The 12,362-nt window shown below is 44.7% G+C and overlaps 1 protein-coding gene, 1 long non-coding RNA gene and 1 other non-coding gene across 5 annotated transcripts in view; 2 read left to right on the top strand and 1 right to left on the bottom strand.

Moving 5' to 3' along the window:
• Positions 1–1,427, bottom strand: part of HAAO (3-hydroxyanthranilate 3,4-dioxygenase) — a 35,202-nt gene extending 33,775 nt beyond the window's left edge. Inside the window, exon 1 of the mRNA XM_064707020.1 lies at positions 1,214–1,427. Coding sequence (XP_064563090.1) covers positions 1,214–1,293 — 80 coding nt within the window. The 5' untranslated portion in view covers positions 1,294–1,427. The remainder of the gene's footprint in view (positions 1–1,213) is intronic.
• A 4,936-nt stretch (positions 1,428–6,363) lies between these two features.
• TRNAI-UAU (transfer RNA isoleucine (anticodon UAU)) lies at positions 6,364–6,457 on the top strand. Its single transcript has 2 exons — positions 6,364–6,401; positions 6,422–6,457. It is a non-coding gene; the product is annotated as a tRNA-Ile (tRNA).
• Positions 6,458–8,967: 2,510 nt separating this feature from the next.
• LOC135444972 (uncharacterized) overlaps positions 8,968–12,362 on the top strand; it is a 205,395-nt gene continuing 202,000 nt past the window's right edge. For 2 of the 3 annotated variants that reach the window (XR_010439394.1, XR_010439393.1), the window contains exon 1: positions 8,987–9,109. This is a non-coding gene — a long non-coding RNA (uncharacterized LOC135444972). Of the gene's footprint in view, positions 9,110–12,362 lie in introns of all 3 variants that reach the window. The other variant, XR_010439392.1, reaches the window with a different exon arrangement.

Below are 12,362 nucleotides of genomic sequence, written 5' to 3'. Positions count from 1 at the left end.
AAAATACTGAAATTTTCCCATTATCATTGGTAGGCTTCAGAAATGAATATACTTCATAAAATGCTTCCTAAAATCCATTTTGAAAATGAAAGAAATGGGAACACTTGCAGTGATTAAAGTTTCAGAATTTTTCAGTTCTATGCACAGCTGTAGAACTACACAGACATGGCAGTAATTATGCACTCTTTACCTCTTCTTTTTTCTTGTAACCATTGCTTTGAAAAGTAACCCTTGTCCCTGTGAATGGAAATTAATGTCACTGATACATTACTGCCCATTCAGCTTTTCATCAGAGATAGCACTTAAGGGAAGGGCAAGAGGCATTTTTTTAATGACTAAAATTGTAAAGGAAGTTTTTTTTTTTTTAATTAAAGTTATAGAAAGAAAATGCTTTTTCATTTCTTTATAAAACCTGGGTCTATGTCACTCCTTAGAGAGAATACTTCCTAGTGAAAGCTTTCTGCATACAGAGTGTTAGACAAAGTATATTCCCCTCAGCTTCACTGACAAAGAAATCCTCGTTAATATTTTGAGACACACTGGATAATTTACATTGGAATTTGTTCACAAGCTTTGACACAGAGCATATGCATGGTGCCCATACAACTGCATAATGCCCACACTTTTTTCGTTATACTGGCTGTCTCATTCAGAATACTGTAAATAAATGGCTGTAAACCACCCCTTCAGGCTCCCTACCCTCCTGCCTTGACAGATCTGGAAATGCCCTGGAAATCTGATCCTCTGGTACCTCTGCCCTTCCTTTTTCCTTGTTTTCCAGCAACATAGCCTTCTGATTTTGATTGCTCCTGCAGCTTTCGCTCCTCTGTGATGTTGGAATGATTCTCACCAGCTTTACAACAAACCAGGTTGTAATTTGGTTTTGGATGTGATGCCATCTCCTCCGATTTCTAGGAGTTTGTTGTCACAGAGCCTGACACAAATTCTTTTAACTCAATCTCCCTGCCTACAAGTGACTTTGAGTTGAGACAAGTATCTTGTATTCAAGTTGATCTTTGCAGATCCTGCTGAGTTATTGCAAATCAGATTTCACTCACTTTCTGTTCTTTGGCACAGCACTGGCTGCAGCCTCAGAGGAATTATGGTTCCTCATTAATCTTTACCATGGATGCATTGTTGCAGCTTCCTCATATAGCTAGGAATATTTGTATATATAATAACTTGTTTAAAAAAAAAATCTTCATTTACTTACATAAGCTTATTGCAAACAGGTGGCAGAAAGGCAGCTTTGTTTTCTTCTATCCATTTTCTTACATTCACAAGAAGCTCCATGGCCCACCACCTATGAAACTTTCGCCCGAGATATCAGAATTTGCAGAGTGCTTTCTCCGTGAGCAGTCTGCCTGTGATTCCAGCCCCAGTGCTCAGGGGATTGGCTGCTAGGAGAGGTGTCTACAGGCTTCAGTGTCAAAAGGGACAGGTCCATCAGCCAAAGGTTACTTCATAGGGAGCACTAATGCTCCAGCAGCTTGGCTAATAATTGACTAGTGTTTTTAAAATATATATTTTTACTGGACACTGGGTTTTGTCTACAGGGGGTTTCTTAATTCTCTTTATTGCATCAACTGGAGTGTGAACATTACAAAAATAGCCTTATAACAGTCAGAAAAAGTCAGTGAGGCTGGGGCATTCACTCCTTTGATGTCTTATACAGAAACCTCCCTTCAACATTCTACAGCTGAATGTTTGTGGTATGTGTATTTATTTGAAAATACTGGGATCGTCTTTTGTCAAGTAGCCAAAACACAGGTGTCTCCTGTATTTTTAAGACCAAGAGTAGCTGTCCATAAATGCTCATCTTAATTTGATCTGCTCTGCCAATGTTATAGCAGGGCTTGTGAAGAGCTGACCCTGATTCTGTGATGCCCTTTGGGAAAGTGCATCAAATTGTCAGGCTGTCACGGTTTGACGCTGGCACAATGCCAGTGCCCCCATGAAAATCCATTCTCCCTGGTGTCTGCTGTGAGATGTGACTAGGAATAGAGCAAAGCAGGCTCCAACTTAAGGATAAAGAAAACTTTATTAACTTACAACTATATGTAAAAAGAAACACACAGAATTCAAACCTTCCAAAAAGATTCCTCCTCCCCCCACCAAATTTCCAATACATCCATCCCTCAGATCACCGTCATCCATCACCATCCTTCAGATAATCAATTCTCAGTTCATCAAGGAGTGAGGAGTCCCTCTTGTGCCATAGGCTTTCCCTGGAAAGCCAGTTGAGACCTCATGTGTTTCCCGTCACACGTGGCACTGCCTGGAGATCATTGCCATTGTGACCACTTCCTTCCATGTCCAGTGCTCTCACCACTGAACATGGACCAGAGCTGCTTCTAGGGTTCTCCTTTTTAAGGGTGCTTTGCCCAGTTCTAAAAAGAGCACTGTGTCTCACTTTTAGGACACTTGTCCCCCCCAGATTTCACCCCCTGGGGCCGAGGGGTCTCAAGAACAGAGATCTTCTCCTTCACTGAAGATCGAGGGCACCACCACCCTCCTCATCCATTGTCTCTGTTCACACACTCCTTCACATAACATCACTGCACTCTCTTGACTCCAAGTCATTGCATCCCCCTAAATGCAGTCTCTATGTCACAGGAAAAATGGTTCTGTCTACAGCTATACAAGAAAAGTCCAGCCAAAGGCACTCCATCACCTCCTCCCACCTAAGAGTCTTCTCTACATCTCTCGTGGCCCATTTCCTCTTATCTCATTTCTATCTCTCTTCTCATTCAGCTCTAGCAGGATCAGCATCCATAAGGTTTCCATCATCTAAGAAAAGGGTTAAAAATCTCAGGCTCTGCCTGTCCAGAACTCCCACGCTGCCCTGCCGGGCACCTTCTCACCCCACTCCCTCTCGCTGGCCGTGCTATCAAATTCAAGGTGGCACAAGTACCAGCGCCAGCTCTCTCTCTCTCCTGGAGGGGGAGTGGCTGCCCGATGTCTCTTGGTGCTTCTCCACCCTTCCATCCTCAGGGCCCAGGCCTACCTCACCCGGCTGCACCAGAACCCAAGAGAGAGTTTTCCCGGGAGTGCTCTGCTTTTAACCCCCTGTGTTCTCAGAGGCATATCCATGTCCTCAGTGGCCACACCAGGTGCAAATATTCAAATCTGAGCACCTATTGGTTTGACCACAGCATCCCAAAAAACTCACTTCCTCTCAAACCAGGACACTGGCAAAAAATAAACTGAGAAGAAACAGACTTTCCAGATCTTTATTAGTCTCTATTCCCTCACAAGTTGCTGTTCAAGATGTACACAGTTGCTATAGAACTGCTTGCTCTGTTCCCTGCCACCTCCAATTTTTTAAATAAATAAATCTATAAACAGACTCCAAACACAGGAGATGAGTGGGTAAACAAAGAAATCCCAAGATATTACAATATCTTAGCACTTTGCTCTTGACGTATCTCAGTCTTCCACTTTTATCTACACTGTGCTTAGTGGATGTGTATGGGTATAAGGTGATAAAATGATCTGGTTAAAAGTGAGTGGCACATTCTCCATGGCTTGCACTATGAGCAGCGCAGCTACAGGCCCAAAAACTCATCATGATGAGCAGTACAAAACTGGGAGTTCTTTAACTGGTACTGTTGTAATCTTCCACCAGAAAAAAGCAATGGAGTGTGACTTTGAACTAACACTGTGCTTTCATCAAGTATTTGTAAGAGTGACTCTGTTTTACCTTTGTCTCTATCACTTTGCAGTTTAGTTTAAACTCATTATGTAATTTATGGAACAGGAAAAAATCCGTTCGTTTTGAAATAAAAAGATCCCCATGTGGATTACAGTTCCACTGTATTGATACAATCACAATGGGACTAGCCATAATTTCCTCTGAAATAAGCCCAAAGTAGTTATTATTTCATTCTACTGCAAAACACCACCACCACATCACTTATGTAGCACATGAAATTTCTAGCAGTGTCTGGCTGTGGTGAGACACCACCACACAGCAGACACATAAGGCTTGGTTTTTAACTTACAGACAGGTACATTTTGGTACTTTTTGTTCTGCAGGCTGCTGGTGGTTCTGTTCTTAGCTGTGAAGGAAAGAGAGCTTTTATTTAAAATGCACTTTCACTTAAGGGATTATGACCCAGACTGGAAGGACTGGAGAAGTGCAGACACTAGTTAATGACCGTGGTTTTGTAAAGCTTTGCCCCATCATTAGTATCTTGTATTGCAGAGCAGGACTCCATTTGTTGGACATGAAAGCCAAGAGAATCTCCAGAGTCACAGCAGGAAAAAACACAGATCCTGGCATTGATTGAGCCAATCCCTGTTCATCATGGCATTAAAGTACCAGTTTTAACTGCAGGGCTCTTGTCCACAGCCACTGCTCTAATCCCTAGTCTCTGCTTTTCCCCACGAGACAGAATACAAGGCAGTATTACCTGCAGAGAAAACTTTCTCAGTTGCAGGCTCATAAATTCATTTTGTGGCTGTTATGAGGTATGAAAACCTGACAGTTAAACCTACTCAGGGAGAAAACAAAGTTCACTTAAAAAATTCACCATTAGTATAAGGCTGAGGCTATTTTCACAAGGTAGAATTTTCTGAAACCTTCTGAAAATCAGTAGGCTTTGAAAAATGAAATTAATTGCCACTTCATGCATATAACAGTGGGGCTAAGAAATGCAGATAACTGCATGGCATGAAAGGCTATAAAACTATTTCTGTGAAGGGTATTGGAGAGGCACAGAAAAGAACCAGTGTTACAGTCTCTGTGGCATCCATGTAAATATGTCCATCTCACACACCTCAGGAACTGATTGGGGCCTAGATTTGACTTGCTAGTCTCTTGATAGTTTCACAATGCTCTTCACGTCCATCAAAGCCTGTTCCAGCACCTGGGGTTTCTGTTCTCCTTTCCTTTTATGCAAAGGTAAGGACTTGATGGGTAATCTTTTGTTGCCAGAGAAGTGCAAGAGTACTGAAACACAAAACTGCTCCATTCATTTATTGCATTGAGGGTACAGGAAAAAAGGGTTACTGGAAAAAGTTGCATTTTGGACAACACTTACTCTCATTTTCTACTTTCCTCAATCACCAAACCCATTGAAGATTTAAATTTACAAGCTGGTGTCCAGCGAGAAAAATATGTTAACAAAAAAATACAAGTTAAATATTGACACTGGGCTATATACTTTTTAAACGACATTCTCCATACTACCTTTCCCCCCCCCCCAGCAATCTTTGTGAGATATAGACTGTTTTGTTACCATAATGACGTTAAGGGTAATGAAGGCTGCTGCTGTTTTCTGGTATGCCATAGGTGTACCTAAATGATGAAAAATTTCTCTCCAGAAATGAACGGCCAGTTCTCTTCTCCAAGCCGGACACCTTCATCAAGGATCACATACAGCATTTGCAGGCTGCTTCACCTGTCAATGGTGATTACCACTGAAATGGATTTTAGGTAATGCCCACAGTAATAACACTTATAGGAGACAAACTTCCTCGGCAAGTGAGGAGCACGTCCTCTCTGTTCAAAAAGTGTTGGGTTATTTACGACGGGGATCATGGGGAAAGAGAGGTAGTGGAGTCACACTTGGGTTTAAATTTCTGCTGCTGATGATTATGTTTACCATCTTTTTGCTACGTAAGGTAGGACAGATCTGACTGCAGAATAAATCCATGTTGGAGGTATACTTTAACAATGCACACGTGGTGTTGAACAATTGTTTTGAGAGTGCCAGGCACCCCTCGTGTCACACACAGCGGCGATGCTACAGATATCAACATTTAGTTCCCCGACAGTAACTGGTCACTTTTTGCTGCGGCCGGGTCCTGAGCACGACCGAGGGTGCATCATAGCCCCACGGCTGCCCTTGAGCGAGAGTCTGAACTCCGCTGCCCAGCGGCCCGAGCCTTTATCGAGGGCCGTCAGGAGGCTCGATCCCGAACGACTCGGGGCCGGGCTTCGCCCCCGGAAAACGGAACTGAGGACGGCTCAGGCCAAGGCGCTGCCGCCCGTCACCGGCCACGGCCGCCCCGCCCCGCCCGGCGGCGGAGGGGGCCGGACTCTGCCGGCACCGCCGCGGCCACTGCCTGTCCGCCAAGAGTGGAGGCCGGGCCGGGAGGGCTTTGTCCGGGCCCCGCCGCCGCTCGCCTCTCGCCTCTCTCCCTTGCTCGCGGGCGCCGCCTTCCCCGAGCGGTGCGGCGTCCTCCAGCGCCGTCATGCCTTCCCCGCGCCGCTAACGGGGTAGCGCGGCCCGGGCACGGAGCCGGCGCGGCCTCGGGCCGCCGCTCAGCGCGGGGTGCAGGCGGGAGTGAGCCGCACTTCCCCCGCCGGGGCCGGGCGAGCCCTTGATAAACCGTTCGGGACGGGTTGGTGTCAGGGCTCCAGTGGCGCAATCGGTTAGCGCGCGGTACTTATACAGCAGTACAAAGCCGAGCAATGCCGAGGTTGTGAGTTCGAGCCTCACCTGGAGCACACAGCTTTTTGGGAAGGAAAACGGGCTTTTTTTGGGACTTGACGGCGCTCCGGACGGCTAAAGACAAAAGTGCGGGGAAAAATTATGCGGCCCTAGCGGCAGCGTGGGCCTCTGGAGAGGGCAAAGCGCGCCTGGGGAAGCGGCTCTGCGGGACGCGCCGGGAGCGCCGGTGTCTCAGTGCCACCTGTGTGTGTCTGTGCCTACAGGGACTTGTCCCCGCTGAAGGGAACAGGATTCATGGCACACTGTCGCTGCACAGAAACATATTCCTGCTCAGAGCTGCTTGTGAGTGAGAAATTGCAGGAAATAAAGATAATTTTGCACCGTGTTGTTTCATGCAGAGTGCAAAAAAATGCTCAACTGCTGTCGTTGCTGCAGCTCAATGGTGATAACATATCTCTGTTTTGTCTCCTTTGGTGGTGACAGTCTTTGTAACTGCTTATTGCCTGGGTAGTGGTTAACGAATGCACACACTGTAGCAGGAAGGAAAGTATTTCAAATAATTTCTGATTTCACCGCTCAAGAAAGGCAGCAGGGCCGTGGGAAAAGGGCAGCTCTGTAATGGAGGAGGCTACAGGACACTTCCTGGATGTTTAGGCCCAGATCTTGTGACCTCCCCTCTACATTAACATCTAGTCTGCTGCTTTCACAGTGCAATTTATACCAAAAAGTTCAAAGAGGCCCTCAAGATCATGTAGCCAGAGATAGCTTCTTCTATTGCCCATATCAGCCCTTTATCTGTACTGCAGGCATTAACTTCAAGAAGTGCCACTTTAAGGCTCTTAATTATCCTTTCTGTCTTTTAGTTACCACTTTGTCCCCTCTGAATTTTGCATTAACTTCATGGCTTTCAATGATGGAGTGGTAATCCCTGAAGCAGGTGCCATAGTGGTATAAGGCAGTGTAAATGAATAAGAGACATCTGTAATGTATCAAAGGATGAATAAAATTAATCTTTTGCTTGCAGTGCGTTTCATGCTTTCTTCTTCGTGCCAGGATATCCGTGTCTCAGTGCTGAGGTCTGTACAGAGGAGTATTTGGACAAGTATTGCGAATACTAAAAATGAAAGCTGTTTTTATGTAACTGGGGAAAAAAAACCCAAGCCACAAATCATTAGAAAGGGAGAGGGACTCCATTCCTTGGACAGAGATCTCTTAAGAAACTGTGTGGGGACAGCACTACTTCCTTTCTCTCTCCCATGGTCGGTTTCCAGGAACAGACAGCAGCTCCTGCACCCTCCTGCCAAGGAGGAACTGCTAGTTTGACATTTGGGGTCTTGCTCTGGCCTGCTGGGTGAGTGATTATACAATTTTTTGCCACATTCAGGGTGCGTGAAGCAGATGAGGTTCGTTGCCTGCAAAGCTGTTTTGCAACCTGCCTCCATGGTGCTGCCAGAGAGCAGCCAGGACATGCAGTGGGACCATAAAGTGCTGTGACCTTCTCCATAAGATCTCCTTCATCCCCATAGTCTTTACCTCGGCTTTTACTGATTTTTAGCTTGATTCTGGAAAAAAAGTAAAAAAGAAACAATGGCTTCGTGAGGCGACTCTTGAGTTTCTGCCCCTCCTGACGGGTAGACACCTGTGCCTGACACCTGAAGGGCAGCATGTTCCAAGATGAGCATTTCACACTGAAAATCATGCTAAATCAGGAAAATTTATGTGGATTGACTGGAAACCCCAGGAAAATGAGAATGTTGTTTATCTGATGGCTGTTTACAACATGAAGTGAATGGCTGCTAAAGCAAGAGGCCTTCCATGGAGGCTGTGAGGTTGCTGGGCCCTGGTGCCGCTGGCTGTGGAGGGTCTCTTCCCGCCCAGCCCATGGCAGTGCCGCAGTGGGGCTGGCCTGGCTGGAATGGTGCCGTGCTGGGGTGAGCTCAGTGATTCCACCTCAGTCCCTTCCCCAGGGGCTGCTGTGGGAGCAGGTGGCTGTGTGTCCCTGGGAGGGGACAAGAGTCAGACCTGGGCTGGTTTTCTCCAGGGCTGTGAGGAGCTTCTTGTGTCATGCTGAGCTGGGCTCCAGCATGGCCATAGCAGCTCTCGTGAGGGGACATGAGGAGGGCCTTGGCCTGTTGCTTGCATTTGCAACTTTTTCCTCAAAATTAGGTACTTACAGGCTTACAAGAAGAAGATAGTTTTTTATTACACTAACTTATTTTTTTATTAGACATTTTTGTCCTGATTTGTTGGGTAATGCTTTAATGCTACTTGGCAGCAGTGTACATATAAATCATGTAGTAGTTACGTATATCAGTTCATGTGGGCATGAAGACACCTTCTCACCATTATGGGACAGTTCCCAAAGTCTGTGTGTTGGCACTAGCTTATTTTCTAAATCTTAAGTGTAGCCACATGATATATTTGGAAAACACCTGTGTGTGAGGGATGCAAAGTGCCAGCTGCACTGTGATCTAGGGAGAGAAAATCCCGCCTCTTCCCCAAACAGTAACAGGGTTCACCTGTGCCTCATCTTCCTTTTAAAAGCCAGGTGCCAGCACTTAAGCTCTTTTCTTGAGCCGCTGTTCATCACTGCCCTCGAGGTGGTAGCCAGGGAAGTCCTGGTTTTAGCCTGCTGTCACCTAGCCAAGGGACTGTTGTGGGCTTTGGATGCTCCTGGAAGTGCGTTCAGGAAGAAAGACTTCGCCATGGTGAGTCTTCCATGTTGCCTGGCTTATCTAGTGGCCTACCTTTTTTAGCCTCTGTTTAATTGCATTGTGTAGATGGTGTGCCTGCAGGCCTAGATCTCCCAAACTCCTCTAGAATTCCTCTTCAATCCTTTTTAAAAATCCCTCTTCTTAAAATGTCTTTCTCTTTGTTTAATGTTGACTATGGATTGTAAGTGCTCTACAGGCTTATTCTGGCTGCTCTGAGTTTCCACTGACTGCTTATAGGTGTAGGAAAGCTTGATGTGTGCTGCTCATTGATGGAAAGAGAATTTTCAAAGACGTGTCTTTTGCCTGGTCTTGGAGGATTAATAAAAATCAGGTTAAGGAGCAGGATTTGTATTTATTCCTGTATGATTTAGCTCAAACAGGGAGCCTCACTGCAATGCCGGATGTAGGATTAAGAAAGAAAGGCTTATGCAGGGTAGACCTTCCTGATGTTTATTTCTAAGAGTGGGAACTCTTGTCTCTGGCTTGTTAGTACAGTTGTGACTGTGAGGTTCTGAAGTGCTTGCTTAAGTTCCTTTGAATAAAAAATGTGGAATTTTCCATAATATTGAGGTTTGCATATCCTAACAAATACCTATAAAAGCCTATGGTAAGGACTTGGACTACCTAATTGTTATGAAATTGAAGTAATGAATACTCGGAGTCTTTGCAAATAATAAAGCCAATATCTGCTCTTTATAGCTGTTCCCAATAGATGGCACTGTGGTCTCGCAGAGCGAAAAAGACAAACGCAAAACATTCCCAGACGTCCTAAAAATAGAAACCACTTGCTGAATGCTCCGTTGTGCACTGCAGAGAACAATACCCAGAATTTCTAAGGTTACTTAGAAAACAAAGTCCTCTGGAGGTATAGACGCGTTTTGGTTTTGTTTTGGGTTCCACCACCTCCTTTGTCCTTTGTATGTATGATCTTGAGGAGCTTTCTGAAATTAAAGTCTATTAGTCTGTTGTGTTTGGAGTAGTAGAGGTGAATGGTATAATGTTTGTTTTTAAATCTCTATGAATCCAGTCCTGTGTCAAAGTTCAAGTTTAGCAGGCCTGACTTAGATTCTCTTAAACAATTTTTTTTTTTTTGTGGAATAGCTGGAATTAGAGGTTTTCATGCAGGGCTGCCTGAAGTCCAGGTGGCTGCTTCCCACTGTGGAGAGGAGGCTGTGGAGGAGGTGTATTTGGCTTAGCTGGGAGGAGAGGAATGAAATATAGGTGCTTGCAACCTGTGTGGAAGAACTCTTAAACCAAATAGAAATACTCTGCTTTTGTGGAGAAAACAAAAGGTAAAGGTGGTGAGAAAAGGAAAATAGAAATTTATGTGGAAGCCTCCTTGAGGAAGAGAAGGGCTGAGAGATGAGTGGGACAGTGGGGCTGATGCAGGCTGATAGAAGGTGGAGAATGAGAAGAACTTGTAAGAGGAGTAGAACAGTAAGCTGACAAAGGGAAAGGCTTTATGCATTGCTTTCTGGAACTGGTGAAGGGGATACTATAAGGAGGGAACTAAAAGAGAAAGGGTATGGGGACAAAGAAAGAGAAAATGGAGGAGTCAGATAGAAGAACATAGGTAAGGAAGTTCTTAAAAAGAATTTTTAAAAAATCCTCCTGTCTGGCTATAGCTGCATGAGTGTGCTGCCTAGGGCAGTGGAAAACAAGTGAGTAAGTGTTAGCTAGGCAAGCCAAGCTAAGATGGAGTTGCTGTAGAAAGCAAATAGGCCTGTCCATTTTGCTTGAGCAAACAGAGCTCAAGAGGCAGGTTTTTCTTCTCTGTGTGTTTTGAGTGGTTACTTTAGTGTGGCAATATAAGAGACCCCTTGGTCTCTCTAGGGTTTGAAGCTGGTGTTGGGAGGGTTAGAGAGCTCAGCTTTCTGGTTTGGAAAAGGAAGGAAATGGACAATCAGTTCTGGATTTTGTGCCCATTTAATTTTCTTGCTTGTGCTGAGTTTGCTGTGTTAGTCTCTGCTTTTAAGGTGGAAAAAGACTCTTGGTTTCTTCAAATAGTTTTGGTGCAGCCTAAATATTTGAAAACTTGGAGAAGTCTCAAAATACAGCAAAACAAACTAAACCAAACCCAGAGGAAGATCAAGCTGGGGAAGTGGCTGAAATGGAAGGGGGTAGTCAGAGTCTGTAATTATGAATTTTGGGGAAGGGATGCTCCCTTGAGGTAGGCATTTGAGCATGTACAGACTGCTTTAGTTCAGAGATCTTCATACATGGGGTAGCAGATTTATGGCACTGTGAAGAAATACTTCTGGAAATTTAACTATATATATAATAAAAAACACATAGGAAGATTATGGAAGAAGATAAAGTAATAATTTAAAAATCTATCTTTTGAAAATATGGTGGAAAATTCCTAAGAGGCAATTGTGTTGGAAGTCATGTGTCTGCATGGTGTAACTTAGATGGTTTATCAGTTTTTTGAAAAGAAGCTGTCAGTCAATAAACACAAGCATTCAAAACCAGTTGCAAGGCCTCAGTGACAGTTGACTTCACTGCTTGCATTTATTTTCCATTTATCCTACCCACTGAAATGGGGATGAGAATCCATTAACTATTCATCCTAATTTTAGGCACCATTTATATGCTGTGTAAAGAAGGATGTACATCTGTCTTTAAGGAGAGACACCTCACACTTGTGCCAGCACACTTGAAAGCCATTTAATATTGAAAAGCTCTTAACAGTGCAAGTTTATGTAGTATGTAGCTTTGTCAGGGAGGTGCCTCACTTTTTTTTTTTTTTTTTTTTTTACATTGTTGTGTCACTTAGAAGTGAAAATATATCTGGCTTAGGGCAATTTTGTAGGAAAATGCTCGGGAATTAGAGGAATTTTGTAGGAAAATTATGCTGGATTTGGAGGTGCATTTTGAGGGTCTCTGTATTAAGTGCCTGGATCCAGGTTTGGGAAGTTAACCTCTTTCATGCTCTGGGCCACTCTGCCTCATCTTCTTCCACTCAGGGGGGATTCAACCTTAAAAGAAAGCTAAAGGGTTGCCTTGAAGTTGGCACTGGTTTAGGGAAGGTGAGAACATCCCTTCAGATGCTTCCCTCCCCACCTGCTTTTCCCCGTACTCCCATCTGCTCCTGAGGGGTTCAACTCATTTCCCACTTTGGTCAAGGGCTCCAAGGGATTTCCATTGCGACAGGTCCACCCCTGTTGCTTTGCCTCAGCACAGCTGTGACTGTGCTCCTGTCAATCCCTGGGCAGGGGCAGGAAGTGCTGTGCTTCCTGGGTAGCTC

This window comes from Zonotrichia leucophrys, chromosome 3 (assembly GCF_028769735.1).
Source record: "Zonotrichia leucophrys gambelii isolate GWCS_2022_RI chromosome 3, RI_Zleu_2.0, whole genome shotgun sequence".
NCBI lineage: Eukaryota > Metazoa > Chordata > Aves > Passeriformes > Passerellidae > Zonotrichia > Zonotrichia leucophrys.
The sequence above is the reverse complement of the archived record's forward strand: the minus strand, read 5'-3'. Positions and strand labels throughout refer to the sequence as shown.